This window comes from Argentina silus, assembly GCF_951799395.1.
Source record: "Argentina silus genome assembly, chromosome: 14".
Classification (NCBI taxonomy): domain Eukaryota; kingdom Metazoa; phylum Chordata; class Actinopteri; order Argentiniformes; family Argentinidae; genus Argentina; species Argentina silus.
The window spans coordinates 12,877,078-12,898,485 of record NC_139668.1 but is presented as its reverse complement, the minus strand read 5'-3'; the positions used below and the strand labels follow the sequence as shown (position 1 = coordinate 12,898,485).

Sequence of the window (21,408 nt, the reverse complement as noted above, 5' to 3'; positions counted from 1 at the left end):
CAATAGGTTGATGTTACATAGACTTTGTAGAACACTATTTCAGCTCAATTAAAACAGAGAAAAGCCATCCTGTACATCCACTTTGCTATGTTCTGCAGGAAAGTAAAATAGGCTGAGACAAACCAATACCATTTTATTACATGCTGTATTTCAATTATAGGTTTCATCCAAAATGGAAACGCATAAGATTGAACATAACTACAACATGATTCAAGATGTGAATCAGCTTCAAACTAAATAGTATGGGCCTAACTCAAGTTGACCCATGACTGAATCTTCTGTGAAACCCAGGGGTGTTATCTAAATATTCAAATAAATATTCCAATCCAGGCCTCCAGGGTCACAGTGTCTGTTTGTTTGACACAACTCAATTTGCCTTGGAATATCTTGGACACTACTCTAGGGAACAACCAGTCCCTGTTATTAACTGATTAAAAATGGGGTGAGTTTCCCAAAACCTTAGCAGCACTAAGATCATTGCGCCTCCATAGCCTACAATGGTAGGCCACAATCTCGGTGCTACATAGCTTTGGAGAAACTCAGCCAATATCATTGGGGAACTAGGAAGAGTCCCTGGTATGACGAACACAATGACTGCAGTCTGTGTATATTCTGTATGCTTCAAGGGAATAGAGAGAGATAGAGCAAGACACACACTCTAAGATAACCAGTTCTCTCATGCAGTGGCCACTTGTGACAAGTATAGAAAGCAAACAATTCAGACTACCCCTCCTCTGCAATGCCTCTGAACAAAATATTTAAATGGCTTTCCGTGTTCTCCTTTCATACATAAAGGCTTATGTACTGCAGCACTGCAGTATATATAAGCATCTTGGTAAAGCGTGCCTTAGTAAACTGTCCCGCTATGTTGAGTCAGCAACCTTCTGGTCACTCCCCCCCCACTACAAGAAGAATGTTTAAAAAGGTTCTCTACCAACAGTCCAACAACCTAATTCCAGGGCTGTGTCTCAATAGTCTTAACTAGCTTAATTTCCTCATGTCCTTTGGCATTAAAGGTGGCAGCAATATGGTGGGATTCTACCCAGTCCGTTCACCTAGTAGTAGTAGTAGTAGTAATCTAGGCCACTAGGGAAGGGAGCCATGGAAGAGAATTGAGATACAACTCAGACCCTATTGAGACTCTGCTATAGCTCCAATTCCTGGCCCCTCGTCTTCCACCAACATCCCAGTCCCAAAACAAAATCCCCAAATCCCAAATCCCAGTCCATGACATTTGGAGTGCAAACAGCTGACTGGAGAGAGAAATGCCACTGGTTTTTGTTAATTGAAAATGGAACTTTGCGCCAAATATTAGTACAATGATTTCAAGAAAAGGTTGTACAGACTTGGATGTGAAATAAAGTTTCCACAGAAACAAATCAGCACCAAATTAAATCATAAAAATAATGAACAAAACAAACAAATAAAAAAAATGCAAAAAAAAAGCTTTTTTTTTGCTTTGGGGAAAAGTGGCTGAGGAAAAGGTTCTCTGAACTTACTGATTTTTTGTTTTCCTTTTTCTCTTTAACTGTGGCTTTATTCAGTAGAGAGTGGCAAGTAGCCTACAGAACAAAGATGAGCACAAACATGGTCACAGCACCGGTCACACACACACAGGCTACACAAGAGCATCCGCCAACATAGCCCCATCACTGCATAGCATGGCAAAGACACGCACACAATCAGACACACACAGTAGGCTGCATCTGGCTGCCCTTTAGCACTGTGTGTGTGTGTGTGTGTGTGTGTGTGTGTGTGTATGTTACATTATGAAGGATGTGTGAGAGCCTCTCGAAACTGTATACAGAGCTACTGTAAGAGCAGAGAAAGGGTTAGACTGCATGATGATATTCAACCCTCTTTTGTCTTGTCTTTGATTGCTGAATGGACGCTGTACTGATCTCACACAAAAACGTTAGTGGTTCCAAAGCACTCTCTCTCATCATTACGTTATTGATAAAGGAGTACCTCTGGTTAGGGTTAACATGTGAGTGAATTTGTGTGTGTGTGTGTGTGTGTATTGTACGTGGAAACACTCTGTGGGAGCAGAGCAGGGCAGGACTAGATCTGCTCAGACATGCCTATGGAAACAGCAGGGAGGCGGGTGTGTGTGTGTGTGTGTGTGTGTGTGTGTGTGTGTGTGTGTGTGTGTGTGTGTCGGGGGGGAAGGGGGTTGCGGACACACTAGGTAATTGTGTTCTCCTGTACCAGGTATTTCAGCGGCATCTCCCCCTAAGACCACTGAGGATCTCCTTGGACACCTCGATTCTATTGAATGGATATCTATGGATCTGCTATGATTATGAGTGTGAGTCTCCGCTTGTGTGTGTGTGCGTGTGTGTGTGTGCGTGCGTGCAGGCATGTATTCGTGCACAGTAGAGCCAGTGAAAGCAGTGAGTGTAGTGGCATTCAGGCACCTCTCCTACAGCCTCTAGCAATCATAGGCGTGGGAAGCCTGTGGCTTGAAAAAGTGTGGGGGGGTAACAGTACGCACATACAAACACACACACACACACACACGTGCACGCGCACACAGGCAATGGGGGGGGGGAGGGGGGTCGGTGAGTGCGCAGCGTGAGGCCAGCTGGGTGGGAATGTACTATACTGTACATACATACCTGGTAGAGGCAGTGGCACACGCTGCGTAGCTGGGGGGGAAACTCGCTGGAAGAGTTGATGATGGCCAGGAAGAAACGGTCTGTGATCTGGAGCAGGTTCCTCTGGTTCTCCTCAAGGTTCTCCGACTGTTCCAGTCTACAGATGGAGGGAGAGAGACAGGAGGGAGAGGGAGAAGCCAGAGTCGAGTTCACCAGCAATCACTACCTCGTTTTGACATTTCCTGTTTAGAAATGTACAACCCTAGTGTCGAGGGTTGAGGTAGATGGTTCTGGATGGGCCTACCTGGTAGGGTCCACCTCAAAACTGATGTGCTGCCACTCTGGGGTGGTGATAATCCCTCGCAGCAGGGGCTCTAGAAGCTTCTGAAGGTAAGTTGCCCCGTACACCTAACACAGGGTACAGTTATTACACTGCCCCAAATCACTAATCATGATCGAGATGTTTTTTTTATTTTTCATGAGATCCAAAAGCTTGCATGCCCAGTCTCTCTCCAGGGAACAGGGAAGTTCATATTTGCATGTGATTTCCATTTCCTTAAAATATATCAGATTTGTATGCTACACCTAAACAACCAGCTTTGTGTGACACATTCAAAGGTCAGGCAAAGAGGGAACTGTGTGTTGCGTGTGTCATGTGTGCTGTGGTTTTACCTTGAAACAGAAAGTCATTATTTTGCTGGCCAGGCTGTTGCCTCTGAATAGCGTTTGCATGGAGTCGGCCAGCTCCACTTCCTTGGAGAACATGTTCCACAGCAGCTGATAGAGCAGGTGGCGAGAATCGAAAAGAGTCACCAGCACACGGGCCAACTCGTCCTGGAGAGGAGACACATACAGCACACATAAAGTCACACACGATTAATTGCTTCACCTGCCCTGAAAAATGTCATACAATGTGACATCGTTTAAACATAACTTTTGTAAGCTTGCTGCTGAGGCATACAGGTAAAACCTGACATGGCACAGATCATTTGACCAGCCAAGGGGGCATACACACCCACTGTGATCCCGGCACCACATTGGCCAGTGCCATGGCGATGGGCAGCTCTCCCTGGTCTCCCATCATGGTGACCAGCTCCACTAGTCTCTCGAAGCGGTCGGCCAGGACGGTCTCAGCCAACGTGTCAAACTCTGTCCCCTGCTGCAGGATCTTAGTCAGCACCTCCATGAAGGTGGCCCGCGTCTGCAGATCCTTATGGTAGCCCAGACCTGGAGAGAGGTGGAGGGAGTTGACATGGTCCAGGGCAGTAAGGTTTCACTATCCCCTCTCTACTGTCTATCACAAATGCTGTAAAACCATCCCATATAACAAATTCACCTCACTTCACTTGTGGGGGCATAAATACTTCAGGATTCTTATGCCTCAGAAGATTGTCCTAGCATCATGACACATAGTAGATGTGTACACCAGGCCTAAGTTACAATTCTTTCAACATGTCATTTTATTTTTAAGTAACTCACCGATGGAGTGCATGAGGCCGCTGTCAACGTTGGCATTGAGAAGGTTGGACATGGCAAGGACAGTGCAGTGGCGCAGAGATGCCAGGCGCCGGGACATGCCCCTCTTCCTCCCCACCACCACCTGGCCCTCATCCTCCACCTCGCTGCAGTCGTTCAACAGGTTCATGAACAAGGTGAAGTACCTGAGGACAGGGGGTAAAAACGGAATAGAGTACAAATCTTTGATGTCCGTTCATTGAGACAACCGATTCAGTGCAGACCAGGCAGAGACATATATGGACTGATTCAGGGTCTTGCCTTTGGAGTGGTATCGCATGAATTTATATTGATTTTACATTAACTCGTTACACCCTTTCCATGGAAATTAACACAAACGTAAAGAAAGCAGAAACCCACGGACCAGTAGAATAGGAGGAGAGTTGAGTGGATTTTGTCTTACTTGAGGAAGAGCTGTGACTTGGCCTCCATCAGTTCCACTCCATCTCCCTCCTCTGGTTGAAGAGGCAGCCCTGCCAGCAGAGACACCACTGCCTCCATACTGGCTTGGTCGAGGTCCCTGTAAAACACACACACACACACACTTTATTGCATTAGCTGTCGATATGACAGTTAAAAGTGTAGCACTTTACTGTACAGTACATTACGGTTCGGTATAAGTGGGTAATAACAAGGTAATAACCATGATAATTACGGGTAGTTACTGGTAACGACCCGTTTTGTGGTCCTCTGTGGCTTAGTTGGTAGAGCAAGCGCTAATAACGCTTAGGTTGTGGGTTCGCTGGGACCATATATACTGAAAAATGTATGCACTTACTGCAATGTAAGTCACTTCGGATAAAAGCGTCAGCTAAATGGCGCATATATATATATATATATATATATATATATATAAAGACAATTATCTTGTTATCAAACTGTAGATTCCACGTAATTATTTTGCATGAAAGACGCTTGTTTCCGGATTGTTATTATACCGTTTTGTATCGTAAATTCAATGTGTATGGTGTTCATTGGTTTCAATGACTCAAGACAAATATGGAAACGGTGCAAAAATAATGCAAAAACAAGTGTCGTTCATGCAAAATAATTATGTGGAAACAGGGTAATTGTCTTTTTTGTTACCATAGTTATTACCCACTTATACCGAGTCGTAATGTAAAGTGCTACCGTTAACATGGCATTGTTTGGCTGGTGAGTATGAGGGCAGTGTATTGGGCCATACCGGGTTAGGCACTTGATGTCGTCATCTGCTGCTTGGTTGGAGGTTCCCATTACCCAGTCTGTCAGGTACTCCACCATCTTGTTCCTGGGGAGGAGACACAGTAAAGCTGCCAGTGAGAGTGAGCCCAATTTCCATGGTTTATAGCCAATCAAACACAGTTGTCAGGTAAACCAGCAACAGTGTATTCATCTAAGACTTGAAGAAGAATTAAATGCTGAAGCTCTTGTGAACAAACCCATTTGAAACCAGAAATTACCACCTGGCCTGACAATCTCAACAAAGCAGGTTGAGTGAGAAGTTTCTTTCAAGCCATATTTCACTGGTCTGAGATACTGATGAAAACTTTTAAAAAACGTTTAAACACAGCTAATATCAGTCTGGTGCCAATAGAGTCTTCCAGTCCAGGATGGGGGCTGGCTGGCTCTCACCTGAACTTCATCTCCTGGCAGAAGGAGAGGTCGTCCCGTCGTTCCATCATCACCTCCACCAGCTGGCACAGCTTGGTCTTGATCTGTATGGCATGCACCATGTTGCCAAGGATACGCACGTACCTGTGGGGAGGGGCCAAGAGAGAGTAAGGATCTGAAGATTCACAGAGGTCCCTTCTGTGTGTGAGATCCATCATGGTCTTTGACAGCGTGTATGTGTGTGTGTTTGTGTGTTTGTGTGTGTGTGTGTGTGTGTGTGTGTGTGTGTTCACCTGACCAGGTTGAGCATCATGGTCTCTATGCTTGCTTCGCCCAGGTGTTCTGAGCTGCCCTCTGTGTGGCTGTCTAGCAGGTTCTTCATGATGGCAATGGTCTGCTCCACAAACTGGGTGTTGGTGTCATTGATAGGGACCTGCAAGGCCACAGAGAAATCATGTCACACTCAAAATCAAATAAAAAAAATAAAAAAAAATACATTAATCTAATATGAATTGATCATCTCATCATGGACCTAAAGTAACAAATCAAATTATCCAACATCCATGTGGGGTGCTGGGGTTAGTAAGGGTGATTCATCAAGGCTTTGTATCAACAAACGTAAGCTGATTGACCAAATCATTTTGACCAGATCCTGAGGTTTAAGAAGAGAATGACAACCACTCTTCGAGGACAGTGGACAATAACCAACATGTTTTGGCTAAATCCCTCATAAGAGAGCTAAACATATTAACCAGGGTGTTAACCATGAGCGTATCCACATTTGTCTATGCTAACTCACACCAATGTACCATGTGCGCCCCCTGGTGGCTCCACTCACCGGGCCCTGTGTGTCAAAAAACCGGCCTATGCTATTCCTCAGCTTGTTGAAGAGCATGGGGTAGAGCGCAGGGCTGAGCTCCAGCCCCAGGAGGTCCTTGACGTTGGTGCGCACGTGCAGGCCCACCCTCTCGTGACCACACACCAGCAGCGCCAACAGCCGGTCCAGGAATAGGCCCAGGGGGGTCTCCGTGGAGGAGGAAGAGGAAGAGGAAGAGGAGGCTGCGGCTGAAGCGTTAAAGACCTCGCCTGAGCCCATGGAGATCATGGAGCCCTTCCTCTCACTCATGGGGCCCATGGGGGGACTATAGGTGGCAGGGCCGGGGGTGCTGCGCTGCTGGAGACACACTCCACCCAGTGCACACAGGAAGCCTGTCATGTTGATCCACTCCTGCAGGGAGTGAGAGAGAGAGAGAGAGAGTAAGAGAGAGAGAGAGGGGCATATCATTAGAATCGGATGCAGCAATCAGAAGGCTTAGGCAACTCTGGTCCTGGAGAGCTGCAGAGCACTAACACACCTGATTCAACTAAACAAGTGACGACTGTGTTTGTTGCCATAGAGAATGACTCCACCACAGCAAGGACTGTACAATTGCATCGGCAATCAGTTCAAAATGAAACATTCACGACGGGTGGTGACACATTGACCGAAGGTAGTGCTACTGTATGACGTGAGTTAAAGCATCTTACCTGACCATCCTCCCCCTTGTGTTTGGGGTAGCTGAGAATCTGTTTGGTGGCCTGCTCCCATTTTGTATGTGTGTCCTCCCATGCCTGGGGTGTAATCAATCAATCAATCAATAATCAACACAGACTTAGCCCTCAACATATGGAATGGAGTAATACACAGTAACAAAAAGTATGTTTTTCAATAAAATATAGTAATCAGTATACGTGGTCTTACCTCTGTGTTTCCTGGCGTGGGGTGCTCTATCCTCCTCAACAGGGCCATCACTCTCTTCTGTAGCGTGGAACGGCCTGACAAACACAACAGACACACAGGTCAGTACTGCCGTATTTCGAACAAAAAGCATTATGATGCTCTAGTGTAGCAGACACAAATCATATGGTACCATAGTACAACGCATGACTTTGAGAAGGGCTACACTAGAAAAAAAGATTCTTGCTAGAACCACAAAACGCTTCCTTGGCTGTCTCTGTAAGAGCACCCTTTGAAGAACCCTTTTTGATGCCATGTAGAACCCTCTCTGTAGAGAGGGCTCAAACATGGCACTAAAAAAAAGGGTTCTCCAACAGGGACAGCCAAATAACTGTCTATTTTTTTAAAGAGTACTGAGCTGACCTGTGGCCATCATGTTGCTGACGGAGGCGAACTCGCTGAAGGTGGCAAAGTTGGGCAGGATGGTCTGGACAGGCACCTCGTCGGCAGCACAGCGGATGTCAGCCTCCTCACAGAGGTGTCGGAAGCAGGACATGGCCACCAGCACGGCCTCGGCATCAGGGCTCCACAAGAACATGTAGAGACACACCTCCAGCTTGGTCTGGGCCTGTCTGCAGACATGGATACCACTGCCCAGGGTGGCACACTCCTACAAGAAGGGAGGGGGGGGGGGGGGGGGCAGTCCTGTAGATCAGCTACAAGACAACCTGTGCAACCTGGGACTCAACAATACATCAGCCTGGGTCTCTGGACCAGAACAGGAGGGTGTGGAGAGCCAAACGTGTGCAGCGAGCTAAGAGGATTGATTGAGTAAGCAGATCCTCACCTTGTTTCTGAGGAGGAAGTGGTTCCTGCAGATGAGGATCTCCCTCAGCCATTTGAGCACCTCTGTACTGTTGACCATCTGGTGGCCAATCAGCTTCTTACAAATGCGGAAGAGCACCTCGGAGCTGCAGGGAGACAGAGAGAGCGCTGCGTCATCTATGACCTTATGACCAGAAATTAGTAAGCAACAGTTGGGGTAAATTGTATCAATTCATGAAGTTTTATTTAATTTTAATTAGATAATTGAATAAAGGGCATTCATTTTCAATTAAAAATCAGTGGCTTTTCAATGATCAATGTTCCAATAGTCAGCACCTTATGGGGTATACGTTTGTATGCGAAAATAAAATTGTCACTTCCTGAATTGATGGAATTAAAATAGTACTACCCCCAACTCTGGAAAGTGATAACAATATACACATATATATGGCTGTCAAGATACTATGTTTGTACCTGATGTCCCAGAAGGTCTCTATGGGGGCGTCAGGGTTCCACAGCTCTATGGTCTCAGGCTGGTGAAGGACTAACAGAGCCTGGACAGAGAGGGGGGGAAATGGAAGAGAGAATGAGATGAAGAAAGAACTAGAGGAAGAGAGACAAGTAACATGTAACATGGTAGACTTATCATTTTCAATAGTTTTCTATTCCTACCTCTAAAGAAGGCCTCCATGAAAGAGGCTGATAACGCATTGAAAGATTTTACGCACAGTCCACACTGTGCCAGATGTTTGAAGAGGTCATTAATTACCATTAATCTAAATGAGATTTTTGTCATTCTGAGCATCGTGGGTGGATGGCGGAATGCGTTACACACCCAATTCATATGGATGTAAATTACTCAAATATGTAAATTAAAATGTTGGTCACGTTTTCAGAAACCCTTGTCTGGGTATAACATGGAATGGACAGGATGAGAAAGAGAGGATGAGTTTGAAGATAAAGAGAGAGCAGCTGACCTCCATGGCTTCCTGGGAGAGCTGAGCTGTGTTGGCGAAGGACACCAGCTGCACCAGGCCAGTGATTAGCTCTGCCGTGCTGCTCTGGACCTCCTGAGCCTGCTTCACTGGGTTCTACAGCACACACACACACACAGACACCAATCACCAACCACCAAAGTGTACATGAACACACAGGTGAGACAACTGAACAGGTGAAAACATCTCGGCAGCTCGGCATTGATTATAATGCTTGAGTTCATCAATCGTGATTTATCACTTGATCGAGGAAAGGATGTCACTTTAGGCCATTGAGATGAACTAGCTAGTTGATAGTGTTGTGTGTCAGACAGTGGAGTTTAGTGGGCGGGACTCACGTGCAGCATGAGTTTGGGGTCAGCGTGGATGAGCTTGACCAAGGCGAGTAGGAGGCACTTGGAGCTGCGTGTGTCCAGCTCTGTGGCTTTCTCTTTGAACTTAAGGCTGGTGGTCATCTTCTCTTTAAATGTCAGACTCTGTTACAGGAAGACAGGAAAGTTAGGAAGAAATTAAACGTGTTTTCTCCTAGGAGACACGGTTCAATTGGTGGAGAATTTTTTTTTTTGAAATGTGCCATTTGTGAAATAACAAACATCATGAAGTGGTGCTCATCAGCATTTAATCTGTTACTTGTGTTTTTGACTCCCACTAGTGGATGACCTTTGAAGCGCATCTTCATTGACAGTGTGAAAAGGTTGGAGTGTCTCTCCTGCATGTGTGCGTGTGTGTCTTTCTCACCGGCGTCATGCGTAGCGGGGCGTGAGTGCTGATGCCTTGCATGACACGACCCAGTGTGTCTGAGAACATGGAGCGCAGCTCCCCAGAGTAGCTGTACACAGCATCTATCTTAGGCCACCAGTCCAAATCAGACTGGAGAGGAGAGGAGAGGAGAGGAGAGGAGAGGAGAGAGATGTTGTATTGCAATGCTGTGGGCAAAGTCAACGAGTGCATTCTGTCCCATAGACTGTTGGCTGAGGACTACAGTATGCAGTAACTCACGTTGGTGATGATTCTGTGGAGGGAGTTGACCAGGACAAAGTGAAAAGTGGAGGGGGAGGTGGAGGCCAAACAGACCTGGAAAAGATGAGACAAATGTAATCACAGCAAATGCTATTTCAAGAACCACCTGCAGTAGTCCTTAACTCCCCCCCCCCCCCCCACCCCCACCCCCCAGTCGCAGAAAGCGTCCTTGAGACTGACCTTAAAGTGCTGGTTGTTGTGTGGGTTGATGCGGAAACAGGATACAAAACAGTCGATCATGAGGTCCACATCTGCACTTTGGCTGCCTGCCCCTCTTGAGAAAGGCTTGGTCGTGTTGAACAGCAGGGCCTGATGGGACAGAGAGGTGGAGGCATGTCACCATGGCACCAATTCCACATTGACACCCTCCAGGCAATATTTAAGTATTTGAACTTTTTTCCTGACCTTGAGGTCCACTACAATGGACTGCACCAGGAGGAAGATGACTGAGTGGTCCTCCCAGTTGATGTAGGTGGAAGCTTTGCACAGTTTGACACAGGCGATGGCCGCACTCTCTGTTAGCTGCTTACTTCCCCCCTGCCCTGCTAGAGCCTTCCGTAAGCTGTCTAGGAACAGCTTCTGCACCGAGAGAGAGAGAGACAGAGTAGTAATCAGTTAGCCTCGTCAGTCCAGATCTGTTTGTGCTGTCAGCCAACTCATATTATCATTATTAAAAGAGTGTGACCTCTGAGCATTAAAAGATGTGTGCGTGTGTGTTTTGGTTACAGCCTAGATGGGCACAAAGGTATGCTTTGATAGAAGAAATGTGCCTCATGGAGACTGTGAGTGTGTGTGTGTGTGTGTGTGTGTGTGTGTGTGTGTGTGTGTGTGTGTGTGTGTGTGTGTGTTCTCACCTTATTGGCTTTGCTCTCCTCCACCACATCTCTGGAGATGGTGTGTGTGATCTCTGGACAGAGGATGAGGAGGATGATCTGTAGGGGCCACACTGCTGCCTTCCTCTTAGCACTCTCCGCAAAGCTGTCTACCAGGTCAAAGAGCCTCTCTGCAACATCTGAGGCACACACACACACACACACACACACACACACACACATACACATACAGTTACCAAGTGGTACTAACACCACACAAAAAGAAAGCATGTACAGTTAGGGTAGCATCTGTGCACAGTGAAGTCCACAGTAACACATGTTCATGTGGCATGAGAGGCTCTTTCTGTCTCACTTTCTCACCCGCCATGTCTGTCTGTGGTCGCTGGTAGAGCATGGTGAACTCATCTGGGTAGTTCTCCACCCAGTTCCAAAAGGCCTGGGGAGAAATACACAATTCATCACTAGGTTGGAAGGACGGGTCTCTCGAAAAGTGAATAATTAGCAAATCGTCTGAAAATATGAGAACATGTTTGCGGACGGCTTCATTCAACATCCCAAAAGTGTAAACATTGGTAAACCCTTTCTTAAGGAGTACATACTTTTTAATTATTCTACTGAACTGAGCAGGACATCCCAGAAGTGGATACTAATTTCACCAGCAGGGGGCAGCAGTAAATACGGTGAGTAATATCACTGTTCTCTCAGCTTCACTGAATATCAGTACAAGAAAAGAAAATCTTTACAGAGGAGGACATACCTTTTCTAAAGAGTTGATGACGGCTAGTTGTGCTGGTTTCTTGAGGGCTTTGAATTTTAGTACAGTATCTGAGAAGATTGAGGTACGAAAACAAACCATCACAACCCAGACATGGAATCCAGGGGGTTAAACATCGCATTAAATATCCAAAATGTGATATATTGGTAACTGATCCAATGTTATGAACGTACCGTGTCCTCTGTGTATTCATTGTGTGTATCTTATTATCTTGTGTGTGATTGAATTACTGATTATGAATCAAGACAATCCCAATGTATTGACACTAGCTAGTGGTCACCTTGGAGAAGCCTTTTGAGCTTGGAGCAGTCCACGTTGATGTACTGCATAAGCTCGATGTCATGAACATCCACTGTGTCCTCTGAACAGACTGTGAGATCCTGCAACCTGAGAGGAGAGACACAGTCTAAGACACACTGGACACACACACAACAGTGTTTTCCCTACCACTGAATCGGCAGGGCGGGCCCCGCTGCCTGGATGGATGGTGTCCTGCCTAAAACTTTTTGGCCTACATATTTCTCAACAGATAAATGCTACTAATGGCAGTCCTGGATGCTGATTTGGGGGCCTCTGGACTCAACTTGAAACACAGGGAAAAGTTAGTCTAATAAAACACATGGCATCCAGATATCTGTGGGACATTGTTACTCTAAGAAGCCAATGTTTGCCGGGTTTGTTCCGTTTGTAATTCATTGGCATCAAGCAAGTGCTTAAGGGGGGGGTAAGAGCCAATTTGGAATTGGGCCAATGGAGTCCACAGCACACACAGCAGCTGCCTTGTCGTTAGTCACCTGGTGGAGATGCGGCTGAAGACGGCATTGAAGTTGTTGCAGCTCAGGGAGAAGAGGACTCCAGAGGCGGAGTTGCGCAGCTCAGCAGCGTGCTGATGGCCCTCCCTGTATGTGTGGATGAAGTGGCAGATTTCTGGTAACAGCTGCTTCACCAGCATGGTCTCATCCAGACGCAGGCAGTCCTTTGATTGCTGAGGCGAACAGGGGGAGGAGAAAAATAAGAAAAAAAAATAAAGAGAAAGAGAAACAAGTGGAATGATGAAAAATGAATTTTCATATACTGAAAAGAGATCTGTTATCTCAGAATGGTTCCTGGTTCAAATACAGGTTAGAACATAATGTTTCTGTAAAAGGTTAGGGGGAGACATCAGCTGTGTGTACAATCAACAGAAGGACAAGGAACAACTCAAGGGTGTAGTTGAGGACCCATCCCCTTTAGAAGCTTTAAGAAATGGCTTTTTACTCTCTATTTTAATGACTAAACTACTCACTAATCATAGTCTTACTATTTCATCACCTGCCACCACCTACTCTAACAATCAATACATTAGTCTAAATTCTGAGATTTTCCAGTTCCTACTGAAAGACAGCTATAAGTGGCTTAAAGATTAAAATCTTCATGAATAAAATCTATATTTTTTATTTATCCAGCTGGATATAGGGTCAAGTTATTGAGGGCAAGTAGCACACTCCATGTACCTGGGATTCGCACTGGCTCACTTCCAAACCTACAGTACTGGCTCATACTGGCAGCTTCATACTGGGACACACAACAATGTGTACAATCTGCCCTCAACACCTGAGCATGTCACAGTCAGGCCATATGTCTAGGCAAAGACACAAAGGGGGACCTGGCTAGAGTCGATTGTTTTTCACAGAAAAATAATTATATTAAACTCCCTAAAAAAAGACATTCAATCTACACTCTGTAGTGTCCATGGTGGGAGCAGCTGGCTTCCATCCGACGGCATACGCTAATGAAAACCCTATACAGGAAACTCCCAGCGATCCCATTGGACGTTGTGAAAGCACTAACTCAAGACAAGGAAACACCTGCAAATGTAATCTTCTGCCACGGGGTTGCGAGGCACCTCTTGTGGAGGAAAGGGAAAGCACGAGCGGAGGAGGTTTAAGTGCATTACCAGAGGGTCTGTGTTCGGAGTCGGACTAATGCCAGAGACAGAACAGTGACATCAGTAACCGCCTCTTGACTTTGGTTACAGTAGCCTACTCTAAACAGTTATGTTAGACAGTGAATTCAGAGGCTGGCACTGGGAACCAGGATTTGAGGGGCAATGCTTTGATTAACATTGCCAATCTAAATCAGGAACATGAATTAAGGGTGGAGCCAGAGGACGCAGGACTAATATGGGACTGGATAGAGATAGTACAATATAGAGGACAGCATTCTGGTGTCTCACCCCTGCCAGGCACTTCTCCAGTGTGTCCAGTATGATCAACTGTGAGAGGTAGAGGTTCTTCTCCGCAGCTTCCCCAAATATCCGCTGAGGAGAGAGAGACCAAGAGAGGGGTGACACACAGCACACAATGTTTCAGCAAACACCTATGCCACGCCTCTTCACTTTGTGCTGTCTAGAGAGTCTTGATAACACTCAGGTGAGGTGCCTTGCCTTCATGGTCTCTCAGAGGGTTTAGTAATAATTTCCCTAACCAATGGCTAGATCCATGCCAAAGATAAATGTATATTTTGCTACTACAGCAACAGTGTCAGTGACATAAATGGTGCTGTTTATGCCAGTTCTGGACGATGGCTTCTTTCACAATTGCAGGCGCCACCAGCTTGATAGCCTGCAGCATATGAGCGGTGAGCAGCCAGGCACATAATGGCTGCAGTAGATCACCTACTGTAGGTGGGAGCCTATGCACCGATAGAGGTAGAGGTTAGCTAATCCAACACAACATCAGGCAATCCTTTACCTTAATGTAATCTAATATCCTCAGGAAGTCGTTTTTTGAGAGGTAAAGGATAGGGTTAGAGGGACAATTCACTAGCAGCATCATCAAGGGCAAAAACGATGGTAGTATTGGAACCCCCATAGTAAACAGAGAGAGTAAGTCAGTTCCCAGCCCGGAGCTGATAGCAGTAATGGGCCTTCCTTTGACAAACTCACTTACCATGTTGTTCACATTCTTGAGTATGTTGGTAAGACCACTGATCACGTGGGAGAACTTGTACTTGGAGATGTTGATCAGGCATTCCTTGTTGTGCTCTGTGCTGACTTTGGTGTGGGTGTTCTGATGCCCCGTTTTGACCGGAAGCTGGGGGGGGGGGAGAAAAAAAAGAGAGAAAAGGGATGTGTGTTAATCTAGTCAGAGGAGTATCCGGTCAAGAGTGACATGACATAAAAAGAGCCAAGAGTTACCAGTAAACAACAGCAAGCGTTTATTCGAGGTTGTTTTCTTGGTGGGATGCCACAGAGCTACAGTCAGGACCGCAAACTCAAACAGTTCAATTGAAACCATTGGAGGTTAATTATCATAGGCAAGGAGCAAGCGAGCGGAGGAGGAAAAACACAGTGCTGTGTTAAGCAGTGGCTCCAGGCCTGCAACCCAGGGTGAGGAAGAGAGGCTCAAGGCTTCCTACACCGTGCTGCTGGGACCCCCTCAGGAGAAGTGTGTGCTTGGGAATGGAAGTCCCAAGATGGGGGCAAGAGAGACTCAGCCCGTTTCTCATCCAGCTCCGCACAGGGACCGGGGACCACGGACATTAGTCAGAGACAGTGAGCACTTTGTTTCACAGAATTGTGGTTTGAAATTCCTCAATGAATGAATGAATGAATGTACTGTACTATGTGTATGCATGTATGTATGTAAGTAATGAATGAATGTACTGTATGTATGTACATATGCATGCAATGAGTGAATGAATGAATGTATGTATGTACAGTGCTGCTTGAAAGTATGTGAACCCTTTGTGCAATTATATTTTTTTAGTTTTTACCATGAAATCTTTATTTAATCAGAACCAGTTTTTTTTTTTATCTGACATAACAGGTTTATATTTACCAATTCCATATGTTGGCTTAGAGGAAATTATGCATGTAGTAGAAAAACTAAATTATAAAGAAATTAGTGCAGGAGCTAAAATAAGTGAACCCCAAGTTGCATTGGTTAAATCAAGTAGGTAAGTAGAATCGGGTGGGTAAATAATTGGGAAGAGGGTAGTGAGAGCACATCAGTCTGGGGAAGGCTATAAAATCAGATTTGAGCTTCATCAGTCTACTGTGAGGCAAATAATTTACAAATGGAGAGCATTTGACAGGACCGCAACTTGGCCTAGAAAGTGGACGCCCTTCCAAAATATCCCCAAGAGCCACAAGAAAAATAATTAAAATCAGGTAAAAGCCAACCCAAACATAGCATCTAGAGATTTGCAGACCTCCCTTGCTGCATCTCAGGTAACTGTGCATGCTTCAACAATAAGAAGGACACTGAATCGAAATGACATTCATGGGAGGATTGCTAGGAAGAAGCCTCTGCTGTCAAAAAAGAACTAATCTGCCCGTCTTAACTTTGCCAGAGACCACCTGGACAAGCCTGAAGGTTTCTGGAAGTCCGTTCTCTGGACAGATGAGTCCAAAATTTCCAACTTTCAAGCAGCACTGTATGTATGTATGTATGTATGTATGTATGTATAAATGCATCCTGCATGCATGAATGAATGAATGAAAAGAGCACTGTTCCTGGATGTGATGTTTATGGGTCACTGTTCCCATCAAAAATGAATACAGTATAATTTTGGAAAATGAACATAATTTAATACTTCAAGATCTTTGTGAATAGAGGGGCTTTGTGTGAACAATGGTGCCTTTCTGTCTAACAATGTGGTAAAGAGCCGAGTAAGACAAGAGATAATGTTGATTGTGACCAAGTCTTAACAAGCACACTTGAAAATTGTCACTAGTGCCCAAGTTTGGTATCATGTTGAGTGCCGTCATCTCCTGACAACACATTGCCCGAGAAGGTTCCATGGTTTGATCCCCTTGTCCACCACTCTCTCCATTACTCCCCAATTCTCTGTCAATAAGCTATGCACTATATACCATTAATCAATAATAACTGCACATTAATCAGAAAAGTGAAGGGCATTATGGTCAAGTATCCACTAATCTAATCCGCTATCTCCACTTTTGACAACTAAGCTGTCCCGGGGGTTGGGGGGGAGGGGGGTGAGGCTGGATTCAGTTTCCACGACGATGCACCAGCACTGCAGAGGTCATGGTTTGAAGGTGGTCCTGTACAGTAGAGTCCAAAGCCATCACCAGAGCAAAGGACACCATGCTAAATAGCTCACCCATCCAGGGCCATTTATTTTTGTATATTTTATAGGTGAACCCAACTCTTGTGTTTTGACGGTTGGACACTAATGGCCAGTTTCACATATTTAATTAGGCCTTGGTAATAACTAGTTAGGTTCCGAAATTACCAGGCAGGTGTTTACTTATGTAATTAGCCTACTAATAACCAATGACTTACTCATTTGCTTCTTTAGGATTCATGAGTATCAAAACTAAGCACCATGTGCTAAGTAGATACCAAATATGTTGAAGTAAGTACCAGAAGGTAGTCATAATACCATAATTTCCTAGTAAATACTCGCTAGACTTATCACCAGTGTAAACAGTGCCGTAAAATAAGGAGCTACTGAAAATCTAATTCTGGCAATGAACTGCAGCCCAGAAAAGCCAACACACACAATCCCTTGATTTAGAGGCTTCCAAATGGGCTTACCAATAACAAATTGATTTAATCCCTTATTACACTTTCATCAAACTGTAATGAGCCGAAACTTGCTGCTAAGTCCTGGTACAATCGCCACTCTGTGGCCGCACTGAAACCAGGGGCTCAGGTCTGCAGACACTAAATAACCAGATAATATTCCCTTTCAAATGGAAAGAATAGGAGCTTTGAGTTTTGAGTGTCCGGTTGCTGAACATCTCAGAAATGGAAAAGGTGTGGATAACAAGCCTACTTCAAATTCATGATCTAACTTCCTTCTAAAAAAAAATTTTTAAATAAAAATACTGTACATTGTTGATCTTGAACATGGACCAGAACAGGACTTTCCGATGTCACATCTGAGTGAAAAAGAACAGTTGGCAATAAGCCTTTTCAGCGAGATTGTAGAGGTCATAGAGTAAAGCATGTAGGCCTAACAAGTGTTTGTGGGTGCCATATCAATTCCTTCACTCAAGCTTGAAATAACAAACCAAATCTACCAGAACCTGCTTTGTTTGTTCGGTGCACTGCTGTAAGGACTGAACTTGTAAAATACAGAGTGGCCTTCGTGTTTTTTTTAAGGGATAGTTTAATCAAATACAAATTACCATATTTTCCACTTACCTTGTAAGTTATAAGTTTTATGAATTGGACTTGAAGCAAGTGTATGCTCAATCCAAACCTCCTGTAAACAAAGCTTTTTTTCTACCCAAAAGAGCCTGAAGGGAGTGAAGAGTTTTAGGCAGTGCTTTTGACAGCATTGTAAATGTAAAGCAATAACCATCGCAAAAGAACCATCTGAATCTGTGCCTTTGTCAACAGTTCTTGACAACCAAAACAGAAAAACAATTCTTCAATTTCACTTTTTTTTTTTTTATTGAACCTTTATTTATCCAAGGAAAACACACTGGGACCAAGGTCTCTTTTGTAGGTGTGCCCTGCCTACAATATAAATATGATTACAAAACAACACATTCAATAAACAACACAATAAAAAAATCAATAAAAACAAGAGCATGCCTCTGTGAGCTGGTCTCTTACCAAGGACTTAAAACTATTGTGTGGGACCAAGTACTCCAACCTCAGTCTACCCCTCAGATCATTCCAAGTCTGGAGGAGCACAGTAGCTAAAAGCAGTTTTTCCCAATTATGTAGACACCTGTGGGACATCTTGAAACCCAAAATTGCTCCAACACATACCACGTTTGCAAAGTTCTCAAGCAACAATGTAAGCTTTCAAGCAACTTGCTACCTTAAGTTGGGATGTTTGCAAATATGGGAATATATCAATGAATGTTAGGCTTGCATTTAAACCTGAAGTGTTGAACAACCTATATGATATTCAGGTTTCTTTATTGTTGTTGTTTATCCTGTGACACAATTGCTTCTGATCAACAGTTGAAATCAACAGTTTAAAGACTTTGTCGAAGGACCTGTTGCTCAATCTAATAACTCTCAATTCCATCAGATGAACCACTCAAAAACTCAACTCACTCAAAAAAATCACAGCACTACCTACTGTTTGCTATGCGACCGATAATCTGTGGTTATTGGGCAAGCCTTGTAGAAAGCTTCTGTGGTAACCTCAAGTAGATAAGCATGCCGAAATCTGGGTTTTAGCCAGTGACTCACAATCACAATAATGTCTGAAAGATCAGAGGATGAAACCCAAAATAGGCATTTTGTAGTTTACTTCGAAAATCAATACTCATCTCCTTAGCGCTGGATGCTGTATAGGGCAGCAACAAAATTGATGGCTGGCACTAGAAATATTGAATATTCAACTGGTGTGAATGGAAAGGAGTTGGCCATGTGGATAGAGATGTGTGCCTGCTTCCTAACTGCTGCACTGTAGCTGACCCTGTGCTCTGACCCTGTCTGTATAACCCCTGCCTGGGATTGAACACAAGACCCCTTTTCGAGTCGCACGGCAAGCCCAGATGTATAACATTAGACCAAACGGACATCCTCATTGTCCGAGGTCAACTTTCTCAGGCAGGGCATCTTGGTAGTAACATGTGATCTCTCTCATCACCTCTCTTACAAACGTAAGAGTGTGTGTGTGTGTGTGTGTTTGATATAATATTCAATAAAATTCAAAGCCCAAATCTGATTTGAGACATGAGAAATCCAAAACAATGGTCAAAAGTCACTCATGAACCCTCCTTTAGAAGATGTTATGGAACAGTATGTGCAAGTACAAGACATACAAATTGATTTAAATATCAAAGCATGGTGTTGGTTTTTTAACCTGAAGTTTTACATACACATTCCTCAGGCAGCACTGTGCCCATGCAGCTAATGCATTAATGCTAAATAGCGTGTGTGGGTGGGTTCTTGTTTAACATGTTTTGGGTGACATTGAAGGGAGGAAAAGAAGCAGTGTTATTATTAACTTAATTAACGTGGTTGCTGTAAAAAGTACAAAAAAACAGGACATTGTTTTCACATATGAGACGCAGTCAGCGAATCATAAGTTATGTGCATGTCATCCATTGAGATGTTAGTAGAATGCATTGAGGTGCCAACGCCACACTGCCTTGTTGGGAGTACTAGACTTGACTGTATTATCAAATACAAATTCACCAATTTAATACACCAGCTTACCAGCAAGGTACCAGAACATAGCTACTGCATTTCCATTCGTGTCACACCTCATTTGTTTACAGTCAGCTAGCTGTCACTGGTCGTACTAGCTGTCAGCAAAAACATGTTTTGACTGTGTTACTAGCTACCTCTCGATACTCCCACATTTAGTTGGGTAGCTGTGCAACACTATGTATCATTATTGGCTTTAATTTCTGTAGAATGATATGCAACATGAAAGTGTTCTTTGGCTAGCTGCAATAAATGGCTACAGTTAGCAAAAGCTATGTAACTTATTGCACCCCTCCTCATCACATATTTGTTGTGCAAACTAGCACGAGCTTTGAGATAACCCTAGCCCTAAATATAATTGTTTTGAGAAGACATGCACAACGATTCAGAGGTGAATTCACTGCTAGCTAACCACTGCTGGCTAGCCAACTACTCTCCGCTCTTCCAACTCGTATTATTGCTGCTTACCTGCTCGTCGAATCTATTTATCACGGCCTGGACCCATTCCACTGGTTTATGCGCCGCCATGGCCAGGCGGAACGGAACCGCCGATAACTAATTGCAATTCCAATATGTAAGTGGACGTCCCTCGCAGTTTCAGACCGAAACTCAATCCAGAACCGGTGTCGGAAGAGGACAGTACGGGTTGGTTATTTTTCCCTTTGAGCAAGCTCTACAATGCCGCCATGACACCACCGCGCAAGTCCTCCCAGTGGAAACCGATGGGAGAGGAGTTTGCTGAGCTACGAAGATTGCGCGAGCGTCGCTCGTGGACGAAGGAGGAGATGCAGAGATGAGAACATTTTTTTGGCTGACAATACACCTTGCTGTTGTGTCTTCTCCTCATGAACCGCAAGTGCGATTCGCTTGAAATTAACTACATTATGCTCACAGCACTTGTCTCTAACAACAGTGTTAAAACAATAAAATAACAATGTTTTATAGTTCATACAGCCATGTTAAAACACTTCTCAATTCAAGTCACTTTGTTTAATTCACATGAAACTTGGCATAGGCATCAAGGACATCACTCTGAATACCTGTACAGAGTTTGGTGTTCACTTGAGGATGATGCTCACATGGCTTGACAGTGAAACATTCTTTCTTCTTTTGGCTCTGTACTCCAGAAGTTTGGATTTGAAATCAAACCATTAAAATTAGGTTAAAATAGAGATTCTCAGCTTTTATTTGAGGGTATTTGTGTACATATTTGTGTCACCATTTAGAAATGACAACCCTTTTTATACAATCCCCTATTTCAGGTCACCAAAAGTAATGGGAGATTAATTTAATGTCCAAATGAAACACTCAATAATCCTTTGCATGCAATAACTGCCTGAAGTCTGTGACCCTACCAGACACTGGGTATCTTCTAAATCGTAATCGTTTGATTTCAAATCCAAACT

The 21,408-nt window shown here is 44.4% G+C and overlaps 1 protein-coding gene across 1 annotated transcript in view; it reads right to left on the bottom strand.

Annotated features, from left to right (window-relative positions):
* nf1a (neurofibromin 1a) overlaps positions 1-20,682 on the bottom strand; it is a 60,096-nt gene extending 39,414 nt beyond the window's left edge. The window contains exons 1-30 of the mRNA XM_083685291.1: positions 20,471-20,682; positions 14,801-14,944; positions 14,086-14,169; positions 12,665-12,855; positions 12,151-12,257; positions 11,853-11,920; positions 11,456-11,531; positions 11,117-11,274; positions 10,668-10,841; positions 10,443-10,571; positions 10,242-10,316; positions 9,981-10,112; positions 9,581-9,718; positions 9,225-9,338; positions 8,722-8,801; positions 8,270-8,393; positions 7,846-8,092; positions 7,447-7,520; positions 7,233-7,316; positions 6,544-6,933; positions 5,999-6,138; positions 5,727-5,849; positions 5,299-5,382; positions 4,516-4,632; positions 4,077-4,258; positions 3,613-3,824; positions 3,270-3,431; positions 2,902-3,005; positions 2,619-2,754; positions 1,500-1,562 (exon numbers count right to left, since the gene is read on the bottom strand). Coding sequence (XP_083541417.1) covers positions 1,500-1,562; positions 2,619-2,754; positions 2,902-3,005; positions 3,270-3,431; positions 3,613-3,824; positions 4,077-4,258; positions 4,516-4,632; positions 5,299-5,382; positions 5,727-5,849; positions 5,999-6,138; positions 6,544-6,933; positions 7,233-7,316; positions 7,447-7,520; positions 7,846-8,092; positions 8,270-8,393; positions 8,722-8,801; positions 9,225-9,338; positions 9,581-9,718; positions 9,981-10,112; positions 10,242-10,316; positions 10,443-10,571; positions 10,668-10,841; positions 11,117-11,274; positions 11,456-11,531; positions 11,853-11,920; positions 12,151-12,257; positions 12,665-12,855; positions 14,086-14,169; positions 14,801-14,944; positions 20,471-20,530 — 3,972 coding nt within the window. The 5' untranslated portion in view covers positions 20,531-20,682. The remainder of the gene's footprint in view (positions 1-1,499; positions 1,563-2,618; positions 2,755-2,901; positions 3,006-3,269; positions 3,432-3,612; positions 3,825-4,076; positions 4,259-4,515; positions 4,633-5,298; positions 5,383-5,726; positions 5,850-5,998; positions 6,139-6,543; positions 6,934-7,232; positions 7,317-7,446; positions 7,521-7,845; positions 8,093-8,269; positions 8,394-8,721; positions 8,802-9,224; positions 9,339-9,580; positions 9,719-9,980; positions 10,113-10,241; positions 10,317-10,442; positions 10,572-10,667; positions 10,842-11,116; positions 11,275-11,455; positions 11,532-11,852; positions 11,921-12,150; positions 12,258-12,664; positions 12,856-14,085; positions 14,170-14,800; positions 14,945-20,470) is intronic.
* Positions 20,683-21,408: the final 726 nt, after the last annotated feature.